The 27,406-nt window shown below is 55.1% G+C and overlaps 3 protein-coding genes across 3 annotated transcripts in view; 1 reads left to right on the top strand and 2 right to left on the bottom strand.

Moving 5' to 3' along the window:
- POMGNT1 (protein O-linked mannose N-acetylglucosaminyltransferase 1 (beta 1,2-)) overlaps positions 1-531 on the bottom strand; it is a 16,017-nt gene extending 15,486 nt beyond the window's left edge. The window contains exon 1 of the mRNA XM_008640769.2: positions 340-531. The gene's annotated coding sequence lies outside the window, so the exon portion shown is untranslated. The remainder of the gene's footprint in view (positions 1-339) is intronic.
- Positions 60-6,022, top strand: LURAP1 (leucine rich adaptor protein 1; the record flags this gene model as incomplete). The annotated part of the gene is made up of 2 exons (XM_017743480.1): positions 60-173; positions 3,379-6,022. Coding segments are annotated over 2 exons (804 nt in total), but the record flags the coding sequence as incomplete, so codon positions are not given.
- Positions 6,023-13,333: 7,311 nt separating this feature from the next.
- On the bottom strand, positions 13,334-25,786 carry LOC108448970. Its single transcript, XM_017743479.1, has 3 exons — positions 24,914-25,786; positions 23,771-24,813; positions 13,334-13,880 (listed from the first exon to the last, which is right to left on the bottom strand). The coding sequence occupies exons 2-3, from the start codon at positions 24,246-24,248 to the stop codon at positions 13,705-13,707; spliced, it is 654 nt and encodes a 217-aa protein (XP_017598968.1). The 5' UTR covers positions 24,249-24,813; positions 24,914-25,786; the 3' UTR covers positions 13,334-13,704.
- Between the last annotated feature and the right edge of the window lie 1,620 nt (positions 25,787-27,406).

Below are 27,406 nucleotides of genomic sequence, written 5' to 3'. Positions count from 1 at the left end.
CCTCGAGCTGGTGAGTGCCGCGGTGCCGGGAGCGCTGCCGGCCGCCCGCCGGTAACTGACCGTCCCATCCCGCCGTCACCGCATCCACTCCGGGCAGCTGCTTGCCACCCCCGGTGACAGCCCCGAATAGTGCCCGCGCTCTGCCTGCATTTTGGGGAACCTTGCTCCGCCGTGTACGGGTTAAACCCCCAGCTCAGACCCCTTCCCCGGCCTCTCTCTGCCCTCCACCCCCGGGATCCTCTTCTGCCACCTCCGTCCTGCCCCCGTCGCCCCGCGCGCCCCCAGACGCCGGCTCCGTCGGGGATCGCGGTGTCCGAGATTAGAATTTAGGGCAGGGACCTTCGCCAAGGGCATGGTGGTGGATCTTCTCTCCCCCGGGTGTGACCCCCAGGGTGACAAGGCACAAGCATCGCCGGGAGCTTTCCCTGCGTTCGGTTCCTGCTGGGGCTTCTCAGGTGGCTCGTACAGGGTTGGGCTGCGGTGGCAGCCTTTCCCGGGAACCGTGGGAGTGCCGATGGCAGCTTTCTCGCCTCCCTCTTTGGTGGAGGGAGCAAATACCGGCGGTGCTTGCGCCTTCGGGAAACGTGGCGAGATTGGGCAATGGGTTCAAGTGCAGCTGGGGGAAGGGACTCTCCCACGCATGAACATGCCGAGCGGGTGGGAATGAGCATTGTTTCCGTAGGGAAACAGGTTCAATACGCCCGCATCCCTGCGTGCCCCCGGGGGGCTGGAGCGCCACCCCGCCTGAGCCCTCCGCTTTGGCTGATTCAATATTCCCATCGGTGCGAGAGCTTTCATCCTCCCTCTGCTTTCATCCTCCCTCCGCACCGGCTTCCAGGCTGCACCCTGACCGGAGGAGAAAGGTCTCTGGGGCAGTGTGGTGTTTGCCCTGCCCAGGTGCAAGCAGGCTCAGCCTATGGCCAGCAAGGCCTGGCTTGGGCCGGGCGTTGTTCACCTTGGCTCAGAAGGGCATTTCCTTGCCCTGTCCTGGCTGTTCTTGCTGGCTAGGGAAGAAGTGGGGGCACCTCACACCCGGATCAGCAGCTTGGGATTGGGACCCAGATGCCAAAACCCAGCACAGGGCTCCCGTCATCTCACCATCCCCATGAACAGGGACGAGAATCCCCCCCTCCCCCCCCCGAGCAGCAGGAAACCAGCAAACCCAGTGCTCAGAGGATAAGCTGGCCTGGGAGTGGGCGGTGGGAGGAGAATTTAGCAAATTCCCACTCTCGCCTCCTGATCTGAGGAGGAAGATTTATCCTTAGGGCTAGATATCTTGAAAGGAGAAGGCGCCTGAGGTTTCTTGCATGCTGGGGAGGGGAGCAGGGCTGTATCTGCCCCTGGAGAGTGTGAGGAGGAGTGTGACAGTCCCCTGTATGGCCGTCAGAAGTGGGGGCACCCCACACCCGGATCAGCAGCTTGGGATTGGGACCCAGATGCCAAAACCCAGCACAGGGCTCCCGTCATCTCACCATCCCCATGAACAGGGACGAGAATCCCCCCCTCCCCCCCCCGAGCAGCAGGAAACCAGCAAACCCAGTGCTCAGAGGATAAGCTGGCCTGGGAGTGGGCGGTGGGAGGAGAATTTAGCAAATTCCCACTCTCGCCTCCTGATCTGAGGAGGAAGATTTATCCTTAGGGCTAGATATCTTGAAAGGAGAAGGCGCCTGAGGTTTCTTGCATGCTGGGGAGGGGAGCAGGGCTGTATCTGCCCCTGGAGAGTGTGAGGAGGAGTGTGACAGTCCCCTGTATGGCCGTCCTTGATGCGAGGTTGTGCAGTGAACTTCAGTGCATCTGGAGGAGTAGAGAGAGCAGCCTGTGCTGGGTCTCCTCCCACAGTAACCTTGACTTGCGGGAGAGGGGGGTTCTTGGAGTGCAGTGGGGAGGTCAGGCTGGCCTGAACTAGCAGCAAATTGATGGCCAACTCCTTCCAGCAAGCAGCATGGAAAGTGGGGAGTGTTATCCCACCCTCTGCTTTTGGGGTGGCTCCCCTGGCATCTCTGACAGCTGCAGTTCTGAACGAGGCAGAGAAAAATGGGGAACCCCCCACCAGGGGTTTCCAGCCCTCCTCCTTCGTGGTCTCTCTGCCAAGGCCAGATGCTTTAGCAGTGTGTGCAGAAAAGTCCATTGTAGGCAGTTTTTTAAATAACTTGCCTAGAAAGGAAATTTCTGCACTTGGAAGCTGGCTCCTGCCCCAATCCAGGCACATCACTGCTATTTTTTATTTAAATCCAGCTTGAGGAGCGTGAGGAGGGAGTGGGAGGGCTGGCGTTGGGTCTTTACAAATCTTTGACCCTTTTTTTGGTGTCGTCTGGAGGAAGAGGTGTCACGTGCTGAAATCCTGGCTGGAGTTTTCCCAGGCTCCTTCCTCAGATGCTTCTGTTGCTGCGCTGGCTGTGGGACCGGAGACAGGGGTCTCGGGAGACTCTGGGGTCACCCGTGGGCGGGCGAGTGACTCCCAGGGTACCGGATGCTGAGGATTGGGCGCTGTGCTTAAAAATGATCCCCAGGGATCGCATGGATTTCTGTCACAGCTTGCTGATGCTGGGCACAGGATGTGTTGTGAAGGAGTCCATGGGCATCTGCAGCCCTCAAGATGCCTGTACCTGGCCTGCAGTGGGTTTTCTCCCTTTCCCCCCCATCGTGGCCTTATTTCTTTTCCTGGCAAAGTATTTGTGTCCTGTGCAGGGGAAATCCAGTGGCTTTTGGCGGCCAGTATCATGCAGACAGGAATGTCTTGGCACACGGGGCTTTCCATTAGGAAAACAGATGTTTCTGCAGCAACTGAGGTTTGCAAAGAGCTTCCCCAGGCTTGGAGGGGCAGGAATCGGTGAGGCGAGTGGTGTGATCAGCGATGCCTGTCCTCCTTGTCCTCCCATTTTGGGAGTGATTTGGGTCTCCAAATCTTGCCATGTGACATTGTCAGCAGGCTTGGTTCAGCCCCTAGAAGGAGAGAAGTAAAGGCATGAAGGGTCCAGCCAGACACTTGCACTGAGCAATGCCTGATCCTCTTGCACTGCCAGCTGCCTCCCAGGTCTTGGAGGATGCTCCGGGATTAGATCTGCATCCAGTACCTCCAGTTCCTCGCTTACTCCTTGTTCCCATAGAAGATAGCAACATAAATGCCCTGGATTTATTTCCCCGAGGGGGTTGGTGGCTGGTGGGAACCACAAGTCGTTGGTCACCGATGGCCGTGTCCCCAGGTCCTGGACAGGGCCCCCTGGGATGATTCCCTGCAGGGTGTTCTCCCACACCGTGCTTTTCATCAAGCAGCTTAGGAGACCTGTGGCCACCATGGTGACACCTCTGCCAGGCTGGGCTGGGACATGGGGCCCTTGGGTCACCTCAACCCCCCTGTGCTCTCTGTGTCCCCCCCAGGCGTACCTGCGAGCGGTCGACGTGAAGATCCTGCAGCAGCTGGTGGTGGTGAACGAGGGCATCGAGGCGGTGAAGTGGCTGCTGGAGGAGCGGAGCACGCTGACCAGCCGCTGCAGCAGCCTGGCCAGCAGCCAGTACAGCCTGGTGGAGAGCCAGGAGGCCTCGCGGCGGGGCAGCTGGGACAGCCTGCAGGACCCCAACGACAGGCTGGACAGCATCTCTGTCGGCAGCTACCTGGACACCTTGGCTGATGACATGGATGAGTACTCCCAGAACGCTGCTGAAACTGCTGCTGCATCCACATCGGGCAGAGCCCTGGCCAGGGCAGAGCAGGATTGGGTCAGGATCGACCCTGAGAGAGGTCTTGCAAAGCAAGTGAAGGACAAAGAGGAGCACGAGTGGCCCCATGTGGACCTCTCCCCACCAGGGTTGCCCCAGGATCACCGGTTTGCTAAGGAGCCCCAGGTGGCCAATGGGTATTTGGGCCAGCAGTCCCCCTCTCTGGAACCAGACAGAGACACCAAATCACCACCGGGGGCCGGGGAATGGCTGGGGAAGGGAAATCCAGATGGGAAGGCTTGGAAAGCTGAGGCTGACCTTGAGAACTGCAAACTCAACAGCAAACTGCACTTGGAGTACGATGCCCACTGGCGCTGGCTCCAGTCACAGGATGATGTGACATTCCTATAGCCCGTGGCTTCGCCTTCCCAGCCCAACTCTCCCAGCTGCCCACTCTGCTTCACCTGTCTGTGCTTGGGAGAGTTGGGGTGGCTGGAGGCGGGGGGCCAGGCTGGCTTGGTGGTGTTGCACTGTTCCTCTGATGCCCCCAACAGCCTTTGGTGATGCAGCCATGAGGGACTGGCTGCCTGCCCTGCAGCACATTTCTGGGAGAGGAGGGATGAGGTGGGTCCTGGGAGATTTAATCCTTTGCTCTAGGGTGATGCTTACAGGTGGCTGGATGTCCCTCTGTTGTCCTTGGTGGTGGTTATGGGGAAACCTGGGACAGTGGGGCTCCTGAGATCTCTCCCTCTAATCCTCACCTTCCTGTGTGCAAAAACTGGGGACCCTTCTCCCAAAATGACTACCCAGAGAGGACAGGAGACACTGCCATGCATCCACAGCTCAGTGGCACCAGCATGCTCAGTGTGGGGCAGGACCATCAGCAGGGCATCCCTGTTGCATCTGCTCACTTCCATCATTGTCTTCAAGGCCAGTGTCCACTCAGGGCACAGCTGACCTGGGGTTTGGCCCCAGCACATGGTGGATGCGAGAAACCCCTTCCCTGCGGGTGAAGCCCTGCCTGGTTTCAATGCCTCTGTGAAGCCAATCTGAGGTGGGGCTGGGGAGCCTCTGTCCGTGCCCTGTGGAGGAAGGATGATGGTGCAGACTTCCCGGTGGGATGACACGAGAACAACAAAGCACTGGGTGGGAAATGGAAATCCAGTTCTCCCTGTTTGTTCCTGGACTGTCTTCCACCTTGGGAGCAGTGCTGCAGAATCCCCAGGACATGGCAGCGCACGGGCAGCCTGGCAGAGCCTGCAGGGCTCAGACTTGGTGAGGCTCCTGCTCTCCCCTGACACGGTGTGATGGTGGTGAAGGCTGGGTTTCTCTGTCTGTGTGGTGAGTGGTGCCAGGTCTCTGCCTCCTACCAGCAACCAGAAACATGAGGCTGTTCTGTCTGGGGTGGATTTGCAGTGACTCTGCCCTGGAGACATCTCTTTTTAGCCTTGGCTTCTGCCCGTGCCTTTTGCTGTCCCCACCACGCCTCTCAGCACGCCCCTTGCTGGCTTGTAGAGCATGGCTTGCAGCTGGAGCCGTGTGAGAGCTTGGGCAGGACCTGCTGCCTTCACCAGATGATGCAGGGAAGGACCTGAGCATGCTGCTTCAAGGAGCCAAGCTCTTCCACATTTGTGGATAAGCCTGGAGTGTCCTGACTTCAGAACCCATAGGTACATCTGTCCCCAGCCGAGTGCTGTGACAGCTTTGCTCTCACCATCGTGCCATTGTTCTGTTGCCTGCATGGGTCACAGCTTGGATCTGTCCTTGCTGGGATGGTCGGAGTGAGGACATCATCTCGTGATGTCAGTGGGAAGCTAAGAGAGAGGGAAGTGACAGGCTGTGCCTTTCCAGATGTGAGATGTGAGCTGGCTGTGGTTAGGAAGGTGGTTGGGTGCACAACAGGTTCAGCTTGGTGTCTCTGAAGCAGCACCTTCAGTGGAAATCACCCTCTGTTCTGAGAGCCCCAAGCACCCTCCCTTCCCCTGCAGATTCTCAGGACTTGCCTGGATGGATTCGGAGAGCAGGACAACGCCCAAATTTCTCAGAGACAGCACCTGCTGAGGATTTGGGGAAATCCCAGCAAACTGGGACTGGGTTGCCGTATGCAAGCATCCCTCTGCCTGCCCTGGAGCAGCTGTGCTTGGCTTGCCTTTGCCTGCGAGTAGCTTGTGGCTCCCTGTGTAGCTGTGCCGCTGACACTGAGCCACCATGTCCCCAAGGCTGGCTGTCCGCTGCTTTCCTGCTAACCCTGCATGCATTGAATCAGCTGAGGGGCCCTGGGGGAGACAGGGTGAGTCCTTCGGCACTGTTAAAATCATTCTCAACAAAAATAGCTGGCTTAATAAATGTTCGTGTTTCTCCCAGACCACGCTGTCAGTGCTTTGCTGAGCTCACCGGTGTTTCTAAGGGAAGGGGAGAGGAGCCTCTGGCAGCCCTGCAGAAGGGCAGGTTTAGCCCCAGCCCTGAAACAGGCACAGACCAAGTGTCAGGGGATCTGTCCCTTCTCACATCAGTGTGGTGGCACATAAAAGTCTCTTTTCCTGAAGCAGCTGGGTAGCAGCGCACATTTGCCAGGAGCAAGGGTGACTCTATTGATCTCGGCTGAACTATGTGTCAAACAGCAGCCTCACCCTTCCTCCTCCAGATTTCCAAGGAAGAACATTTTAGGTGTTTGCCAGCCCTGTTAGCGGTGCTGGAGTCTTTGTTTGCTTCCTGTGTTCTGCAGTGGCAGCTTTGGCTCCCATGGCTTCCTCCACCCAGGAGGCACATCGTGGATCTGGGTGTAGAGTAGAGACTTCCCCAGCCCAGCTGGAGTGGGAGCAGCCGAGCTCTGATATCAGGCTGTTGGGATTTGCTCCTGGGTGGATCCCTTTAAAACCACTAGAGCCGGTGCTCATGCAAACATCAGCTTTTCCAAAGCAAATGCAATCGGCTTATCCAGCCCTGCCATCCCAGCCTCAGCATCCCTTCCGGCTCACGGCTCTGACACTGTGAGCTTTTGCAAATGGGAAATTGGATGCCAGAGCCAGCAGGACTCAGCAGGATTTCCCCACTTTCTGCTGGGCTGAGGTAAAAAATAGAATCATGAAAAAGACCTTAGAAATAAAATGCCCAGCCTATTCCTCTTCCAAATCTAGACCTCAGCAGTCAGATAACCCTGTATTGCTGCAGAAGAACTTTTGCTGTTGCTCCCTGGGGTATGGACTCTTCAGCCTGGCTTACATCAGCCCGAGGTGCCCATAGCCCCAAAATCTGTGTATCCCCCAAATCCCAGCCCTTGGAGCTGGAGGGAGGGATGGGACCTCATGGTTTTCTCCCTGATCTGTCTCTGGCCTGCCTGGATGAGGGATCACCCACCTTTGGGTTTTGCCCAGGCACGTGCAGAGCCAAATGTCCCAAACCTCCTCTGGGGAAACACCCTGGGCACCTGCGTCTTGCTGAAAGGTGGGTGCAGCAATGGGGTGCAGAGCACCCATGGGTGGGGAACAGCCCACAGCACAGATCCACAGCCGACCTGGTCTGCCTGGCCCTGACCCTGCCTGCTCCTGCCCTTGAGCTGCTCTTGGGCTGTTCAGTGCCAGTATCAGGTAAGAAAACAAGCAGATAAAGCAGGCGGGATCCCAGCCGTGCCAGAAAACACCCACCTCTGTTACAATGAAAACACCAGCAAGCCAATTTTTTTCCCCAGATATACACAGAGATTAGACTGCCTTAACGAGGCAGTAAAACACTTCAATAGCTCTCCTTGCTTGTTATTAAAATGTCCCCTGGGCTTTCCCTTCCCTGCATGCGGCTCAGCTCCGAAAGGGCCTGTCCCCAGAGCAATGCAGCCATTTAAGCAATTTCTGTTAGTTCCTGCAGGGAGGAAGCATGAAAATATCCTTTTCCCAGGGGAAAAAGAGCATGGTCCCCATGGTCGGAAGGGAGGTGGCCAAACTCCGTGGCCTTTGGTCTGGCAGCCCTGTGGCCCCACACCACCCTGTGGGCTCGCTGGCGTGGGGAGCATCACTGTGGGGTGACCCTGGGAGCGGGTGCAGGGGGTGTGTGGGTGCAAGCACAGCCTGTGGGGCTGGATCACAGCACCCCCACCCTCCTCTTATCTGGAGGTCGATGCTCCCTGTTGACCTTTGTGCTGTTCCCTGCGCAGCTCCCACGCACCCCGGTTATCTGTAACCCTTTCCGGGGCGCAGCGCTGTGAGCAGAGCTCTGGTTTTGTGCTGCCTGACCCACTGCAGACAGCGTGGGGCAGGAGAAGTCAACAAATTGGACAGGAAAGGCTAAATGTAGCCCCCAACTTTCCGCCAGCCCACCCTGTTTTGGCAGTGGGGATGTTCTGATGGTCTCCTGGGCAAGGCTGAAGTGTTGGTGCTGGTTACAGCAAAGTGGCGATCCCCAGATCCCCAGGAAGAGCCCCATGATGCCAAAGCTGCCTCCAATTTAGGACAATTGAATTCGGTCCACTCCTTTGGGACATGGTACCCAGGCTGGCCTCATTGCCCAGCCTGCCCCCCACACTGTGTCCATGACCCCCCAGTACTGGGTTAAATCAGCCCAGTGTAGGATTCTTGTGCCCTGAGTTTCCAGACGGTTTCCAGCTTTTCCTTCCCACTGCCCCAGGGTCATAGGTCTCCAAAGGTGGGGACCTCCTACAGGTTTTCTGCAAAGAGGAGAGGGGAGAGACATCCCCCCTCCCTGTGCCCGTCTTCTGCGGAACCTCTGGAGAAGCCACTCTGGACAGGGGATGCTCTGCCCAGGGAAGCTCAGACACCAAGTGGGGTCTCCTGATAACCTCCTGCCTCCTCCCCAGCTTTGGGAACGCCCTCCTGAGATCTTGGTGTCTGCAGCTGAGTGACTCTGAGGCTTCTGAACAGGGGCACAAAGTCAGAGCGTGAACCAGGAACGAGCTGAGCCTTTGGGAAGTGTCTCCCCAGCCTGTTTGTTCCCTGCCAGGGGCTGGCAGCAGGCCAGGTCTTTGCTTTGGAGAATAATCCGCTGGCTTTAGAGCTTCCCAGCACTCCTTGGGAGTGAAAAACAAGTGTGGCTGCTCAGGCCCTCGAGAGTGTGTGGGCATGGGTGGGTGACAAGGACAGGCTCAGGGCTTCATTCCCTGCCTGTGCCCTGTTCCTGCCCAGCCAGGGGGCCAGGGACGAGTGGTGGCACAGCTCCCTGGGTGCTGGGCACACACCCTGGCCCATCAGCATCCCTGATATGCCACCTTCTTCCCACTTACATCACTCATTGCTTGGGAGGAATCCCCCGACGCCTCCCATGCAGGACTTGGATCTGGGGACGTCCTGCTCAGTGCCACCCCAGGGGTGACAACCAAAACCCATGTGTGCCCAGGCGTGTGGTCCTGCCACCAGCTCTGTCTCAGTCCTCAGAGAGGAGCAGAAGAAAAATCTGAATTGCTCCTCTGAGAAATTAATCTTCTTTCCCTGTCTTAGCTCAGCCCGACCTAAAAGAACCACCCCCCTCTGGGTTGTTTTTTTTCCCCTGGGGGGTGTTTAGAGGGAAAATTACAGCAAATGTCTTGCAAAGAAGCTGTGGGAGACAAGGGCCAGACCTACAGCAGGGCAAAGTCGGCAGGCAGGGCTGGAATGGTTTTAGGCAGGATTTGCCAGGCTGCCCTCTCCTCCCTCTGGTCTGGGGTGCGCGAGCAGAGAAAATTTCATCTGCCCAACCATGGGCAGTAAAACAGAAACAGTAAAAGGCTGGGAGCTGTGCTGGTTCCTCCTGGCAGAGGCAGGGGGACTTTTGGCTGGAGAGAAGTAACAGCTGAGCTGCTGGAGAGAGAAATGGCAATGGGAACAAAGCAGCTGCAGTGCTCGTCCCCTCCCTTGGTGGCTGTGGTCCTGGGGTGGTGACATGGACTGGGGCTGGGTGGAAGGACAGCACTGACCACCAGGACAGGGACAGGAGGTGAAATATGCCTCTCCCAGGACCTGCTCCTGCCCCACACCAAACGTCCCACTGCCCCATTTCACATCCCTTTTCCTCAGTCCCCTTCATCCCCAGGGATGAAACCTGGATGGCCCAAATGCCATCCGTGGCTTTGCAGGCACAGGCTGGGTGAGGGAAACCAGCCACCCCAGCAGCAAAATGATCCTGGTGAAATGCTGAAGCTCATGTCCTGGGGTTACATCCAAGTAAAGGCTTCCTCAGCCTTTAAAGCTCATCAGCTGCCCTGCAAAGGACTCAGCTCCTGGGCTGAAGGGCCAGGAGCCCCTTCCCTGCTCCCTCCCTGCCTCAGTTTTCCTTTTGTAAAGCTGGGGGAGATAGAAAGGAAAGAAACCCCCAGTCTCCTCTTGTCCATGAGGACTTTCTTGTGGCTGTGCTGTGGGGTTGGTTCCAGTTCCACAAGTCTTGGAGGAGAGGGAGACCTGGCAGTTGTTCTGATGCTCATCCATGTGTCTCTGTACATCTCTCTGCCCTTCCCTCCTTGTCAGAGCGCAGCACCTGTGGCTGTCCAACGCCTTCTACAAAGGGGTCTTGAGTCCAGAACCAGCCCCAGCTGGGATCTGTGCGCTGGGAGAGAGGCAATGCTGGGAGCCCAAGGGGTTCGAGGCAGTTTTTGGGCAGCAGCCCCCATTTTGGAGGCTCAGCCCTCTGTCTCAGGGCAGGAGGTGCAGGCAGTGTGAGCAGCAGGGATTATGGCTGCTATAAAAAGCACCAGCATCTCTCATCTCTGCTCCCTAAGGCGCTTAGGAGAGGAAAGAGGGAATTAAAGAGCAACCTCCTGCACTGAAGAGGTGCAGGGATGGGAGCAGTTGGAATAGCCTGGCACACTCATCAGACCCCTTCCCCCTCAGCATCCCCAAAAATCCCCAAAGAAGCCTCCTCTTCACGAGGGTGCTGTACCATTTGCACACCCCTAACAAAAACATAGAGTTTTCTCTTCCCCATCCTCACAGCCTCACTCATCTGCCTGGTCCTGTCCTGCCACGCCACTTCAAAGGTCCTCTGAGGGTACTGGAGATGTCCTCCAAAATGCAGCCAGCTGCATGGGTGCATGGCTGGGCAGGAAAACACTGAATTCTTGGAGGGACAGGGGTTGTGGCAGCCAAAACCCACACTCTGCCTCCGGTGTCTGGAGGCAGAATGGCTCCGCGGTCTTGGGGCTCTCTGATAGGCTCACAATCATCCTCAGAGCTCAGCACTAGTGTCTGGTGATATGTCTGGGGACAAATTAGGGGGAAGGCAGGTGCCAGATTATGGCAATGATGCAGGGATGGGGGGATGTGGAGAAAGGGGATGTGGGAAACTGCTGTCCTCCGTGGTGTTCCCCCGTCCGTGGCAGGTTCCAGGGGGGTCAGTTCCAAAAGCAGCCACAGCCACGGGGTCCTGCAGAGCTCTGGTGCCAGCCCTGGCTCCTGGCATTGACCAGGTGTGACCTCGCGGCTCAGGGAGGGGTTTGGTGTTTCACCTCACCATGGACACTGCCGTAACATCACCCAGTGCTTGGTCAGTCCTGGAGATGGACACAGCACCAGGGTCCCTCCTGGCACCCCTGCAAATGAGGGGCTTCAAAGAGGCTGAGGGGAGGGGGCTGAGGGCACTTCCTCGCCAGCCCCTTGCCAGAATTGCGCAGTCTGGCGGACCCCGGTGCAGGTGGCCACAGGAGGGAGCTGGGCTCCTTCCTTCTGCTCCTGCTCAGAGGACAGTGGCCTCTGGGTGGGTGACAGCCACGCCGGCCCTGCGTGCGAGTTGCTGCTTGGTGCAGGAGCATCTCCTGGGGTTCAAACCACGCCATGTGGGACCCCAGATGTCTCAGGAAGGGAAAAAGAGCCCAGCTGGAGTGGAGGTGGCCGCCTCCATGCTCAGGGAAGCCTCCACCTTATTTCCAGCAGTTGATGGGTGATGGGTCTGCAGTGCAGGTGAGTCCCTGGGCTGTTGCTGCAGCCGTGGGGGGACCAGTTGTGCCCAGTGAGTGGCATGTCCCCATGGCAGGAACCAGTCCCTCTGTGAGCAGTGCCAGTGTGAGACACAGTGTGCCACTGTCCCTCCTGAACGGTGGTCAGAGGCACCTGGGTGACCCCGATGTCCAGCCTGCTGATGTTGAAAGAGCAGGGGAGCAAGGAAACCAGCCCCTCACTATGCACCCTCCTGTCCCCCAGGAATCTGGACCTTCCCAGTTTCCAGCTCTGGTGCTGCAACCCTATTCCTAATAGCTGAGAGTTACTGGTGGGATCATGCCCCAACATCCCCCTCGTGCTGCCAGGGCATCGCTGTCCAGCTCCCCTCCACAGCCCCAGCAGCACAGGAGAAGCCCGGCAGCTGCCAGAGCAGCCACGCTACAAAGCTAGGGCCAAAAAACCAGAGAAAGATGATGGTGGCAGGACACTGAGTCTGATGGGAAATGGTTAGTTACGGGGGGGAGGTCCGAGATACTGTTCTCTGCCTTTGCTCACTGAAAAGCCGACAAAGCCCCAGCATGGGACTGCTGGTAATGGCTCTCATTAAAGCCCTTGGAGCAGAAGTTTGGAGCCACATCCAGTTTCCTTAACCACTTTCAGGAGGGGAAAATGCTGTTCTGGCCCCTGCTATTCGTGGTGTGCTGTGTACTGCAGGCTGGGAAAAGGCAGGGCTTGTCTCCCTGAATGCAGAGGAAGGAATCGGGGCCATGGCCTTTTCTCAGGACTGGGTCTGTGGCACATCCATATAACCATTTTTTCTAAGTTCAGGAAAGATGTGGAGAGAAAAGCGATCTTCATCAGGGAGAGGCACAAGGAATATGCTTGGTCCCAGTGCCTCCACTCTGCTATACAGAGAAATTATGGATCCTAGTTTAAAATCCTGAGTGGGATAAGACCTGACCTTAAAATAGCAATGAAGCCATCAGCATGCTCCTTTCCCCACATGGTTTGGGAGCTTGCCCCCACATTTTCCCCTGAGCCCCTTAAAAAGTGAGGAGCAGGGATCTGCCTGGAGTTAGAAATGGGAAAGAATGTCTTTGGGCAGAGAGAAGGGCAATTTTGGTTGGTGGTGCTCTGGCAGGGAAGAGGAAGGCATCCAGGGAGAAGAGGGAGGTCTCCCTGCTCCATCAGTGCACATGGGGCTGACCCCAGTACAGAGCCAGCACCCCTTGGGGCGGCAGAAAGTTTGGGGTTGGTGTAGGAGGTGGTAACGCTGGGATGAGTCTGAAGGATGCAGACATATAAGGGCTATTTTCCCCCTTGAAGAGTTGGGATTTCATGCAGGTGGGTCCCTGTCCTCTCTAGCAACATTCCTCAGAGAAAGGGGTTGTGCCTGGTCCCAACAGAGCTGCTCCCATCAGGGGGTGCTGGGCTCAAGCAGAGCTGTGGTGGAGGGAATGTGATGGCCCTGGCCTGGCCACAGGTGTGGAGGAATAAGGCTCCCTGGGGAGTTTGGGCGGTCACCCTGCTGTCCCAGAGGCACAGGACACACCTGCTGAAATGGGCTGTGAGCTGGAGCTGCAAAACTAAAGGCAGGAGTGGTGGCCCAGGCAGGTCACCAATGTACCGGGGGATTTGGGCCCTACTGACCCTTCTGTGCCTTTCTGCAGCTCCCAGCTCTCTGCTGTGTCCTGGGCCGGTCCCCAGAAATGCAGACATCCCCATTTCTCTGCAGCCTCCTTGTCTCCTTTGCCCTTTTCACCACCCCATTCCCACGCCACTGAACAGCTGCATGCCAAAGGACCGCCCGGCCTCTCTCGGGCTCATTTCTCTTGCAAGCTTTGTTTGGTGGGTGTATTTTGCATTTGCTTTTTCTTTTTTGCTATTCACAGGGAACAAAGAGGGGGTCACAAACCCAAGGGCAGATGTCAGGACAGGGCTGACAAGCCTGGGAGAAGGGGTGATGCCACCCACCCCGGAAAGGTCTTTAAAGGCTGGTAAAACCAGGGGGAGAAGGGCTTTGCTCCACGGTGCCGGCTCTGCCCATCCCTTCCTCTCCCTGCCCGGTCCTGCAAGGTGGCTGCTGTACTTTCACTGCTCCATCCTTCCGCTCCATCCCTCTACTCCATCCCTCCTCTCCATCCTGCTGCTCCATCCCACTGCTCCATCCCGCCTGGCCCAGATGTGGCGCCGGTCACGTCTGCTGTGGCAAGTGGCAAGTCTCGCCGATGGCAATGACCACGTCCTGGGGCTGGCGGTCCCGGTGCCGTGGCACCTCGGGCATCTCACTCATCTCGTTGACGCTGTTGCTGATGCAGTTGATGTCGCTCTTGTTGCTGTTGTCATCCGGGTTGGGGCCAAAGATCCATTCTGGAGGAGGGAAAAGCACAAAACAGGCACCTGGTTACCGCCAGCTGTTCCCAGAGTTCAAGGTGGCTCCAAACTTGCTGCCTCCTGCTACAACCTACCTCCAGCTTTGGGTGCTTACCCCTCCAGGAGTGTTCCTTGCCCACACCTGCCCCTTCAGCTCCCTCCACTCCCCTGGTGCTGGGATCTCTGCTCTTCCCAGCTCTGGGCTGGTTTTCAGGCTGCTGGTTTCTGGAAGCCCTCCCGGCTTAGGCAGGTGAAATCACCCTGTTAATCCCACAAATGAGAGTGAAGTGCCTCCAAAGTGAAGTGTGCATCTGGGGTCTCTAGCAATCTATTTCCTGCAGTGGGTTTTTGCTGTCAGACAGAGTGAACGATTAAATAACTATGTGACATCCAAATGGGGCTGGAGACATGGTTGGGGACATGGATTTTCTGCCTTGAGAGTATATTACAGCCGTACCAGGGCCTCAAACCCTCCATGGCAACTTTGGGGCTGTGCTTCTTGCTGGTCACCAGAGCACCAGGACCTGGCTCTGAGCTGATCCAGCCACTGCCACAACGCTGGGGGTGAGTGATCCCCCTTTAAAATACATGCTGGATGACAGCATGACTGAAACATCCCCTGCAGCACAAGGGGCTGCAGCTCAGTGAAAGCAGGTGGTGCTGCTTCCCAAACAGCTATCTTTAAAAAAATTCGGCTGTTTGGGCAGTGAGGGGCCATTCCCAGCCAAGATGGGAATGCACCAGCAATGAGGGTACCAAAGCTGGGGAAACCCAGGTGAGGGGAGAGTAGCCCCAGGACCTGGTGGTGGTGGGCAGTGGAGCACCAGCATCCCTCTGCTTTAGCTCTGCTACCAAAATAAAGCAGAGGTGGCTGTCAGGAGGCAGACAAAAGGAGCAGCCTGGTTTTGCTGTTCCTGAGGAACTCTGCTTATTTGCCACTGGATCTCAAGGAATACTATTTCTCTCCTTTGCAGCATGGGGTATTTTCTGTCCCCACAGGGCATTCCAGTTACAGCTCTTCAGTGGAAGACACAGGCTTCCTGATGGAGCAGGGACACTGAAATGCAATCCCAGTGAGATGATGCCTTTCTCATGGGCTGCAGAAAAAAGTTTTGCGGCAAAACTGGGGCTGAATGACAGCAAATGCCAGGGTGGGATGCCAGGTGTGAAGGGAATTGAAGTTCTCATTTCTCAGCTCACCAGTGGTGTCCAGACATTTCTTCAGGTGTGAGCAGAGAGACAGAAATGACCTGTGGGCCTCCCTGTGCTCAGTGTGTGCACTGTAGGTCAAATTTTGGGCTTTTTTGATAGCCCTAGAGCTTCTCCTTCTTTTTTTTTCTTTTAAAAAAAAGCCAGAAGTTTTGTTGTTTTTGCAATGCAATATTTGAATTTTCTCTGCAGCCTGAAGCCATTTGGCCACACCACCCCCAAGAGAGCAGAACATGACTTTCAGGATGATGCTCATGCTGTGGAGCCAGGGTAGGTGTCCATCCTGCCAAGGGAACTGGACAGGGAGTGGAGAGGTTTGTGCCCCACTGCCAGCATCGGCTGGCTGGAGGAGAATAGAGCTCCCCCCACTCTGGGCACAGGCAACATGTCTGGAGAGTTCTTCCTTGATTTTCCTCTTTTCTTCCCCTTCATCACTGCACTAGCAGGGTTTCCTGGTTGTCCAACAGGAAAGGCAGGAGAAGAACGACCACAGTTCCCTCAGCCACCACAGTGCTGGCAAGAGTGGTTGGGAAACTCAGGAAAGAAGTAGTCAAAAGGTTTTGGGGAGCCCTGTGTCTGCCCTGAGTCCCAACCAGGACATTTAGCTTTCACTTGCATAACCCACAGCCCCCACCAGAGACTGGGCTCCCCATCACAACCCTTCCCCAAGGAAATCAGCCAAGCCCAGAAGGCTCATTTAGGTCTTTTTTTCCTTTTTAGCTTTGATTTTGCTTGGCTTTACTGGCTTTAGACTAAAGGCCAAACACTCCACTACCTTCTTTCTGGTCTGGCCCTGTCTGGTCCATCCCAGACAGAGCCTCTTGCCCTCAAGACCTTGCAGGCATCTCCAGCCCCCGCGCAGCTGCTTGCCGTGAGGAGAATCCGAAGACAGTAACAAGATTGCCTCCTACAAATACTATTAAAGTTCTCAGCTTGCTTTCCTTGACGTCAGCCATAAAACTCCAGTGGGAGCAGCAGCGAAGAAGGGGAATAACCTGTGAAAAAGGGGTGATGGGTCCTCAAATATCCCAGGAGCCAGTGGATGAGGATTGCTGCATGCAACAGGAAGCACAGAGCGCTGCATGCCCGTGAGTGGCATTTGGTGGCCTGATGATGAACCCGTGGTGACATTTGTGGGCAGAAGAAGAAGCAAGAGCTGGATGAGGCACTGTGGTAAAGGCAGAAATGCAGGGGATGGGTGTTTTGGGAGAGCGCCAAGGGCACCAGCAAAAGCCATTTGCATGGGAAAAGTGTCACAGTGCATTGTCACCAAAGGGGATGTGGCTGGCTGGGGTGCCTGGGGAAGGTGGCTCGTGTGAGGCTGCTGCAGTCTAATTCCTGGGTAAGAGCAGGCTGGATTGTACACGCTAATCCCAACCACTGCTTCCCTGGGAATTATTTCTGGAGCCTACTGGATCTAATTACCCAGTAATCTGCAGGAAGATGTAATTAGGCTGTCATTAGTGGGTATTTACTGCGATGCCTTTATGATTTGACTGTGTAAGTAAGGAGTGAAGTAATTACACAATTACATGTTATTTGTGGCCATTTATGGCCTGTAACTTCAGCGTGTTGCCATGTGTGGAAGAGGGGAGCAAGGCCCCGTGGAGCTGGCAGAGGATCTCCTGCCAGCAGGACCCTGGAGAAACAACCATAAAAATGTCAGCACCCTCAGGTCCCCTGCCAGCCACCACCAGCTCTGTCACAGCCATGCATGATCCTCCCCAGTTTCTCCCTCTGGCTCCTCTCAGTTTGTGGGGGAGAAACCAAGGTCTCCCAGGGTCACCCATGGCATGTCTGGGGAGAGATAAGGGAGAAGAGAGAGGAGACCTGCACATCTTTGGCGTCAATGGGATTAAACCTTGCTCTGATGCGGAAGGAACTTTGCAGGGGATGGGAGGCACAACCTCACGTCATGCGCAAGCACAGGCTGCAGACCTCGGATAATGAACCCTGCAGGGGGGTGTAATTCAGTAATGGGGGTGGCCAAGGGCTGGGAGCCAAGGAGTGGCGGTGACCGGCCCAAGGGAGCTGCAACCCTCAGCACCTTGTCAGGTATTTCTCTCTCCATCCCTTACAGCTGGCAGGGGGGATGCATGAGCCACAAAAATTAGACACAATTGCCACTGAGAGGAAAACAAAATCCTCTTTTGCATCAAAGTCCCCATATGGGTTCACACAATCTCCAGCCAGAAGGTGAGCGAACTCAGGCTGAACCAGGACACCCAATGCACCTGGGAGAGCCGAGGGCAGAGCTGGGGTGAGCAGGGATCACACAATGTGCTCCTGGGGCAGTGGCATGTCCACACTCAGGACAGTCACACTTTGGAGATAAGAAAAAGCATTGCCTGCCCGTACCCAGCCACTGGAAGGAGCTCATAACACATGCTGCAAAATCCAGGGCATGCACGTGAGCGTGTGTGTGAATGTCTTGGATAAAAGAGAGGGACAAAGTGCCTTTCTCAGCCAGGCTGGGGGAGCAGCATCTAACCCAGAGACACCTCTTCCTGCTCATCAGGTGCTGCCGAGGCTCAGTGTGCCTGCTGGGGTCTGCAGGGCCAGTGGAGAGGTGGGAAGTGCTGAGGTGGGGTGAGATCGATATGGAGCAATTGATCCAAAGCAGCTGGAGAGAGGAGATAGAGCAGACTGGCAAAATCAGGAGCTGTGGAATAGCAATTCTGTTGTTATTATTATTATTATCCCCAAGTAGCAGAGCGATGTGGCTCAAAATGCCCCTGCACATCCCTGGCTCTGTCCGAGTCCTTGACAGCACCCCTGGAAGCAGGACCCTTGGGATATGCTGTATTTTTGGGGACAGAAAAGCACCAGGGTTGCCCAGATGTCACAGCGTGCCCTTCTCGTACCAGCAGCATGAGGGCTGGTCCTTGCTCAGAAATCCCTGACGGTGCAGGCAGCAGGGAGCAGCCTCCTGTTTTCTCTGTGCAGAGGGGCACGGGGTTGCCCTATGCTCAGGGTCATCCCAGTGGGGTGGCCAGGTCCCCCGCATTCACTGGTGGCAGGGTGGGATGTCCACGGGGCACTTCAGCCACTGGAAAAGAGATATCCCAAGCAGAAGAGCAGAAGGAAGTGGAAGAAAGGGCTGGAATTTAAATGCAGCCTGGTGAGTGAGACATTCACAGTCACTGTAGAGATGGAAACAAGCAAAGGAAGGGGCAACATGTTCGATGAACAATCAAACTCGTGCTCTAGTTTTGCTTTAAATGGAGCTGGGTGTGAAAGCAGCTGCTAAAAAAGCTCCTTTCCCATCAGCAGGAGCAGAAGCACCTCTTTCTTTGAAACAAGTACTGACCCAGCAGTCACATGGTGCTCTGCAGCAAGGCAGGGCCAGCTCTGGCTGGAGCATTCCCGATGGACATGAGTTCAAGGGTATCCCTCATGTCTTTGACATGATGCAGCAGTCGCAGCTGGACATTGTATCTGTCTCATTTGCAGGACAGACTCTACTTATTCATTAGCAAAATCAGCAGGTAACTCCCAGGTTTGTTCTGATGGAAAATCTACGTCTATCCCCGGCAACAGTAATTTGTTAGAAATCCCCCTTTCCACCTCAGATTCACTTCTTTCTAAATGAATTTGATCTTGAGGTTTGTTCTTCCTTCCCTGTTTTGCAAAAAATTGTCAGATCTGCTGTGCTGGCTGAGTCAAAATTGTCCTGCACCCCAAACAGCATGAGCACTCTGCTTTGCTGATGGACAGGTAAGGACACTGTTCCCCTGCAGAGCTGCCACCAGTATGAAGCATCTGGTGGGGAAAGGGGTGACACAGAAAAGGCATTCAATTAATTACGATATTCTCTTAGAAACAGCTTCTGTGCACCAGAGCAACCCCGGACCAAGCCTGCATTTGATCCCAGTCCCATCCATCAGGCAGCATTGCTGCTCCAGAGAGTGGGTCTCTGAGAGGTGGTGGCTCAGGTGTGGTAGGTGGGAGGCAGGCATGCTCCTGGGGGTGGATGTTTGCTATCCATATCTTCCAGAGGCAGAGTGGAGGTGACCAGAGTGTGAGGAGCCGTGCTTGGTCTCAGCTCAAGGAAGACCACCAGCACTCGTAGAGCAGTAGAGAAACACAGCCATTGCCCCAAGGACCTGACACATCCCTTGACCACACGACGGCAGGAATGGGAAGGCTGCTGTGGGATGTTGTATCCCTGACGCCTCGGCCGATGCCCAGCAGTGTGTGCTGGAAACTGTCCCTCTCCTCCAGCTCTGAGCTCCAAAGGTTTGGCTGCAAATGCAGCTGTCCTGGAGTGGCCCCTTTTTGCAGGGCCAGACCACTGTGGCTGATTGTCCGGGCAACAGCTCCAGCCTGTGAGTGGGAGTGGGAATTATCCTGGTGAAAGTCATCCTACAGCAGCCACTGCTTACCTACACCGCAGCTAAGGAGCTCCTGATGCATCTCCATGCACCAGAAGGGAAACAGGCAGGGGATTAGTGTCAGAGGTGGGTTAGCACCGAGATGGGAAAGCAGAAGGGAACCTGACGTGGTTTCTTCCCACAGCTTTTGGGAGGCAAACGAATCATCGTCAAAACAGAGCTTAAAAAGAAGATATATGAGTCCTCTCTGACGGGCCTAAGATGCTGTCTGCAATCCCTGCCGTGGGCTGAATTATCCTCAGAGCCCTGCGATTCTGGGGGAGCAATTACAAGTGGATCCCGTGTCTCTGCAGGATCACCCAGCAACTATTTTCAGCAATGCACAGTTTCTTTGTTCAAGGACTGTTCAAGGAGACCGTTTCCTAAAGAAGCCTGAAATGTGGCGGTTGGAGATAAGGCTGAAAAATAAAAATATGGCTGGTGGGTCAAAAGGGCAAAGAAAAGAAAGACCTCACTCCAAGGATGGCGTAGGGTTTTGAGCAGTCCCAAAGCCATCGACCAGCACAGTCCCGCCAGTGTCAGTGAACCTGCCCTGCCTTGCCCCAGCTGGGCATCTGCCTTGGGCCCATTCCCGAGGGAGAAGTTTCCTCCAAGGTCTCCTCTGGAGATGAGCAGCTCAGAAGAGACCTTGGCTGAAGCAGGTGACACCAGCCAAGGTCTCCCTGCAAGGCATTGCTCCCATGCAGACCATCAGACCCTTCCTGTGTGGTTCCCGTGCAGGAGCGAGATGCTTTCCCCTTTCCCAGCGACCACACGCGTGCAGTCTCTATGGCAACAGCTTTGTTTCCAGTCAAACTTTTCATTTTTTCCCCTTTTTCCTACTTTTTTTTTTTTTTTTAAATGTTTAAATAAGAGCGATATTCAGCGAGCTGCTGGGGTCGGAGGAGGGAGGGCGGGCTGATTCCCAAGGATTGCAGTAATTAGGCGCCTCGTACGTTGGTGACAGGCTTGTCATTTGCCGAGCCAGCTCCTCGCCGCAGCGCCGGCTCTGGCAGCTCTCCAGCGCTTCCGAGTTAAGCAGCTTTCCAAATGCTTCGACCCAATTTGCCTTAACTGGTGGTGGGGTCTGAGCTGTGCTCACGCAGCAGCCTCCTTCCCACCCTCCTCGTGGGGCTCGCATCCGACCCCAAGCAGAGACATCTGATGAATTTTGGGAAAGCCAAATGTGAGACTTGGTCAGCTCAGAGCAAGCGGGTGGGACTGGAGAGAAATTAAGCTGTTTGGGGCTCTCCTTGGCCAGGTGTCTCCAGGAAGAGCTGAAGAGGGGCTCTTTCAGAGGCCTCTTTTCCATATCCAGGTGCTCTGCGTTCCCTCTCTCCGACAGTGCATCTTTCCTCCTTCTCCAGTGCAGCCTCCCATTTTCCACTGCTCCCCAGCCCGCTGGGCATTGCAGCGATGTTCATCTCCCCCTGGGAATGCCTGGGCAAGCTCTAATTGATTTTTTAAGAAGCATCTGCAAGATAGGTGTCAGTGTCTCAAATACCCGTTTAGATTTTGCAGGGAAAAAACCTTGGCAGCATCCTGAGGACCCCTTCACCATCCGAAACTGAGCCCGGCACCTGCTTCTCATTGTTCCTGTGAGTGCAGGGGGCTGGGTGATGCTTTGACTCCCCAAGCCATGTCCGACAAGCTGTTATTGAGGGGTCATAATCATCCCTGATGCCTCCAAGTGACTGTTTAAGGCAGCGATTAACTATTCACACTTTAATCTCTCTGAAACAGGCTCCAGCCCTTCGGCATCTTATTTCCATCTTTCCCTGTATATTTCTGAGCATGATTAGTGCAGAAACGCTGATAGCAGAGGTTGGAGCTGCTGCTGAGTATATAAATTCAGGCATTGTGTTAAGGCAGTTAATAGAGCAGCTTCTTATTTACTGTCCCTTGGTCTCTCTGTCCTGTCCCTAAAGTGATTTTATGCAAACTCATTCAAATGAAACCTTCTCTTTAAAGGCTGTTCCTTGGCAGTGTTAACAAACACGGTCTCATCCGCTCTCCTTCGAGGACTGGCTCATTTTAAGTGTGTAAATTGTGGGAAGATGGGCCTGGAGTGCTAACTAGGGTGAGCTGGAGGCAGCCTTCGGCACTAAGGGGTGCTGCTGGAGTCTGGAAAATGCCTTTTCCTCTCTGCCTGGAGGGGGAAGAAGCTCAAATCTGGATTTCTGCCCCTAACTCGGAGAGATATTACCTCCACCCAGGGCAGGGAGGGTGCTGTGCCCTCATCAAGGGCTGTTGAACTGGGAAAAAGCTTCTTCCAAAGTGGCAGGAAGTGGGCAGACCCTTGTCCCTGAGCTTGTCCAGCCCCTGGGATGGCCGTGGTGCTGTGAAAGGCCATGGAAGTCCCTTTGCAAAGGGCTTTGCAAGAGAAGGGACACCTGGCTGAGTTTGCCCCACACAAAGGCTAAAGTTAAAGGTCACCAGGGAGCATTCGTGCCGAGTTGGAAGCAGCACATCAGGGGCACAGGTGCCCCCTGACCGTGGCTGCAGCCTCCATCCCTGCCTGGAGGGGCATGGCATTTCTCTGTATTTTGGCCCTGCTTTGCAGTACCCATGCAAGCGGTGGTTTTTGAGCACCCACATCTGTGCTCTCCTGCATTAGGGACCCCAGCAATGGGGGCAGGGGTGTCTACTCTGTGGGGGCACTGGGACTGGACCGGCCCCTGCCTCGGAGGAGTTTCTAACCTGGCCTGACCTGGTCCTTTGAGCATCTTGGGGCAGCAGCATGTATATTTTTAGGTGCTATCCCCACTGCCTACCTTTGTGGGGAAGGCAACACTTAATCAGATGAGCAGCAGAGCCAGGTGATGTTACAACCCCAGCGAGCTGCTGATTAAGTGTTAAATTTATCACTTTAAGACAATATATCCATTCCCTTCCATCTGGGGCAAAGAAAGACTGCTCAGCAGCAGCTCCCTGCTGTTTTCCTGGCTCGGCCTCATGTGAGACCCCAAGTACTGCTCCCTGCCAGGAGGTTTGACCTTTCTTGTCCCAGGTAACTTCTCTCTAAATCCCTGTGTCCCTGCATCTGTCGGCCCTTGCCCAGTCATGACCCTCTGCCCACAGGACTTGTCTTGCCCTCCCCTCAGCAAGGCAGGGGTGCTGCCCACCCGCAGGCACTGGTCAGAGTTTTGGTGGGTGTGTGTCTCCTGTGTCCCAGGAGCAGGGAGATAAAGCAGAATCATGAATGAACACGTGGATTTTGTTCCAGATGAGTGTGATCTCCCTCCCCCTGCAGAGATGGAGCCTGCAGGGCTTCAACCCTGACTGGGGGCCAGGCTCAGAGCAAGGGCGTGCAAAGGGATTTCAGCCCCGCTCCCCTGTGCAGGGCATTGCTCCCCACAGCTTTTGGGGGATATGCACAACTGCAGGAGCCAGGAGCTTAAATCCCTCTGGGGATCCCTTCTGGCTCCCTATCCAAGCTGGAAAACTGTCGCCAGCACCCTGAAGCAAGGCCCTAACCCCCAAAAGGACACAGTGAACTGGCTGTCAGGGTGTGGGGGCCAAAAGTACCAGGGATTCAGATGGGAACTGGGCACATTCGCACTCCCCAGCACGACCAGCCTTACAAATTATGGGGCAAAGAGCAAGACTGCCACTGAGGGCTTGCCATAAGCAGCCAAGCACCTCTGCCTGCCCCGCTGCCTGACTACAGCAGCCAGCCAAGCGTCTGTGCTCTCGGCCCCAATGGTGAGGGACAGCACTCATCAGCAACAGGATGAAACCAAAGAGCCAGGAAGCCAAACCTCAAAAAAATGCACCCTCTTTGGGCTGTGATGGCTTTTCTAAGGCAACAAGGGAACCAGACTGCTGAGCAGTGTTTCCTAGGAGTTTGTGGATTCACTGGTGTCTAATAAGTGGTTAAGCTCATATGGCAGCTTTTCTTTTGCAGTGCGCTGGTGGGTTGTTATCCTGTGCTCAGGTATCTGTTGCCATGAAACTTTTAATGTTGGAGACCTCTAATCCAAGCTCAGTTGAAACTGGCCAAGGGATTTTACAGTCATTTGGCAACACAGACTCATGCACACACATTTATACACACGCACACAGGCACAAGATCTGCTCCTTTAGGAAGGCGGCTAAACCCAAGGATTTTCTCTGGGAAGGTGGTCAACACAGAACTCAGTTTGGAGAACCCAGCACATTAAATAATCTAACACTCTTGCAAATGTGAAAGGGTCAAGGCTTGGTCTAAACCCCACACAAATCAGAGACACAAGCCAGCACGTCCAGGCTTGGCACCAGGCTCTTTTTGGCCACAAGTACACAACGCGTGAAGCCCACACTCACCTACAAAGTCGTAAATGAGGTCCTTGATGAGATGCCCGACGATGGCGTACGCCACTGCCACCACCACCAGGGCTGCCATGAGAAGGTAGAGGACAGCCTTGGGCAAAGGAATGGCGTCTCGAGGAGGGGGTTTGTACTCCTTGTAGAGCTGGTCATTGTCTGAGTATGAGTACTGGAACAAGTGGTCCAGGCCAGCTGTGAAGTTGCTGGAGTTCATGGACTGGCTATTGGACAGGTAGTTGTCCTGTTCGGGGTCCTGGAGGACACTTACCACCGAGCTGGTGGTGGCTTCCACTTGCTGCACCAAGTTCAGAGTCTTGTTGACGCTGGGGAGGATTTGGGAAAGGAAAGTGCTCCAATCTTTGATGGCACTGATGTTGCAAATAATCATAATTGCAATGAGGAAAGAGGTCTCCAAGCTCAAGAGACTTAAAAAGGACAGAAAGAGGTGAGAATTGCTGTGCTTACACCAAACCATGTACTGCAAAGCAGGCAGAGAAGGTCTGGATGGGGTAGGTTTCTCATTTGCAAATTCTTACATGATCTGGTAGGGATGCATCTGTGGTACCTCGGTCTCACTCCTGGAAATGCCTGCAGAAAACCCCTATGGGCATGAAGTTCCTTAGGAAAAAGTAGGTGCTGGAATGATTTTGACCGATATCATTTTTGTTCCTCAGCCGCCTCTCCCTTATGCTACTCACTGATGAAAACTGGAGAGACAGGATCCTGTAGATATTTTCAGTCATCTGGAAAAGAAAGATAAATTGCCCTTCTCCAGCTTTTTTTTTTTTTCAGAGGCGATGGTCCTTGGGGAGAGAGAAATCCCCCCGTGGCTCTGCCCCAGGCTCGGTCAGGCACAAGGTGTGCGGTGCCGTCCTGACTCTCCTGTCAGCGCTGCCCAGAGCGTTCGCGGAGGAGAAAAATGTTCAGACCCCACAAAGTTCAGCTGCTCCCGGTGTGTGACGGGGCCGGCGGCGCGCAGCTCCTGGCGATTCCTGCTTGGCTTTCAGCAACTTCTTTTACCGGCATCTCCCGATCGATTCCTTTAAAAACAGAACCAAGTCAGAGACACCGAGCACGCCGGCAGAGAGCCCAGCACCCGGCCCCCAGCCCAGCCCCAAAGCGGCCGGTCTCGGGTTTTACCTTAAAGACTTCTCCAAGCGAACAGATCCTCTCGCCTGATGCTCCAGCTTGTTTTATTCAGGGCTGGGCTCCCTGCGGAGCTCCCCGCAAGCAGCCGCCGATCCGGTGCCGCTGCCCGATGCCGTGTGCGGGGTGCCGGTGGTGCACGCGTGTGTGTGTGTGCGGACACTCCTTCCCGTCCTCTTCCCTCCCGTCCCTTCACCCTGCAGCCCTGCTGGCTCTTCCCAGCCTCCCCGGCTCCAGCAGCGAGGGGGATTAGCTGCCGGGAGGTTGGCTCCACAACTCCTGAGCGTGCTGCGAAGCAGGCGATGCGTGGCGGGAGCGTCGGCTCAGCCTCCGCCGCTGCTCCCCGCGGAGTTAATCCTCTCGATGACAAAAGATGAGCTTTGATCCGTCTGCTGGATGTTCCCGGGGAAGGTGGGGAGCAGCCGGAGCGCTCGCGTGGGTGCGCGTGGGTACCCCAAGTCCAGCCGCCCGCGGGTGCTGAGCTCAGCCTTTGTCTGGGAGCGCTGCCGCCGGCAGGGAGGGATCGCATCGCGGGCGCTGCCGGGAGCGGGGAGGACATCATCCATCCCACCGCCAGCATCCCGGAAGAGTGATGCTCCCCACAGCCCCGCTGCCTCCCCGGCAGCCTCCACCCAGCAAAGTTTTGGCATCGGAGGGGTGCCTGGTTTGCAGAAAGCACGGAGGGTTTGAGGCTGAGCTCCCTCAGCATCTCCCCTCCCTCGTAAGGTGTCTGTGCCAGCTGGTAAGAACCAGCCTGTCCTTGGTCACCTTGATAATGGTCTTAAACTGGTTCATGTTCCCTACAAATACATCTCATCTGCCTTGGTGATGGGATCTCTGGCATCACTGGGGTGTTGGCTTGGCTCGAAGGCAGTGGGACATATTTAAAGAGGAGGAAGAGGAAATCTCAGAGAGGAATTGTCTTTCTATATTTGGAGGTGAAAATAGTGAAAATAAGTCACAGCTCCATTTTTCACCTTCTTGTTTTTTTGGGTTTTTTTTTGGTGCTGCTCCCCCATGTAAGAAACAGCTGCCACGAGGGCAAGGAAATCACCACATTACGCCTGAAAGCAGCCAAATGGAGCTTCTGAGAAATAATAGCAAAAGATTAACTTTGTGTATGTGTGTGTGTGTGTGTGTGTGTATGTGTGTTGTTACCAGCCAGCAGCAATCCTGCCAGCTGCCTGGGGGTTGGAAGAGTATAGAATAAAATGGTAACATCTCTCCCATACAATAATATCAACAGGGTTTGGGTTGGTGATGGACAGATTGTGCAGCCCAGAAGCAAAGAAAATGTGGAGGAAAAAGCTTTTCTGTCCTCCCTAGAATGTGCATGGACCATGTCACAGCCAATTCTGGTGCCCAGGACCATTTAACAGCATCTTAAAATTTCTTCTCACCAGTGACGGAGCTGTGAGTGGTTACAGAAGGATATCTGGGCAACTGCATGGATACATATCCTGCAGTGGGATAGGTCCTGATGTCCCCCTGCCCCCAGCATCTTGACGCCCAGAGATGGAGCTGCTGCTCTGCCTCCAGAGCATGAAGCTGCAGATTACTTGGAGGGCCAGAGCAGGAGTTAGGAGCTAAGGGCAAATGGCTCCTCTGTCACATTCTCCCACACCAGATTTCATCCTTCCAAGATGGAAAATATGGCAAGGTTATTTTTTTATAAGAACTTTTCAATGTGAAGTGAGTTTTGGGCTCTGTGCAGGGGTGGCACAGTCCAGTCTGGCTTTGCCCTGCTCAGAGGCACATCTTTTTGCTGGGGTTCTTAGGAGGAAAGGACAACCCCAGGAGATGCCCACTGGTCATTGGGGACTGAAGCTACTCTGAAGCTGTACTTTCACCACAGCTGTTTGGTGTTAGCAGTTGCCATGGCACCAGTGCATCAACCAGAGGGAACAGGAGAGAATCTGGTCCAGGCTGACCCATCCCTGTGCCTGGCTCCAGCTGCGAGTGTCCCAGGCAGGCTCCCACCATGCTGTGCCCCTTCATTCACAGGAGGGGATGGAGCTGAGTGATTTGGGGCAAATGGTTTGCAAAGGTGTACCTGGGAGGATTAATCAGAGCTGAGGGCAACAGGGGCAGCTCTCTGTGTGCCTGGGGACAGCTGGTGACAACAGCCCAGACCTTGCTCTAGTGGGACATAGGGCAAACCCCCTCAGTTTCCTAGGCCTCCATTGAGTACATCTGGGAAGAGGCTGGAAAAGCACTTGGGGAAGCTCTGAGCTCTGCTGCAGACATTAACTCCAGTAAAGGGGCTTAGGGCAATACCAAAAAAATACCCCCCCACCATTTGTATTTCCCTGCAGCGGAAATAACGTTGGCTCCTTTCAGTTTCATTAACACCCTTATCAATTCAAAGTGACTAAATAGATGCTTAACTGTTCATTATACAGTCTCTGCATCTCCGGTCTGAAAGGGAGCCTTTATTTCCACAATTATGGTTTCCAACCCATTACAGAGGGAGAGAGCATGGAGAAA

Source organism: Corvus brachyrhynchos, unplaced genomic scaffold, assembly GCF_000691975.1.
Source record: "Corvus brachyrhynchos isolate BGI_N302 unplaced genomic scaffold, ASM69197v1 scaffold48, whole genome shotgun sequence".
NCBI lineage: Eukaryota > Metazoa > Chordata > Aves > Passeriformes > Corvidae > Corvus > Corvus brachyrhynchos.
This window is presented reverse-complemented; position numbering and strand designations above follow the sequence as displayed.

Bases quoted from the DNA above. Each gene is read 5' to 3' on its own strand.
- LOC108448970 (XM_017743479.1), bottom strand. From the start codon at position 24,248: ATGGTTTGGTGTAAGCACAGCAATTCTCACCTCTTTCTGTCCTTTTTA. The intron at 13,881-23,770 runs GTGAGTGTGGGC...TCCCTCCTCCAG, and splicing joins CCTCATTTACGACTTTGTAG to AATGGATCTTTGGCCCCAAC.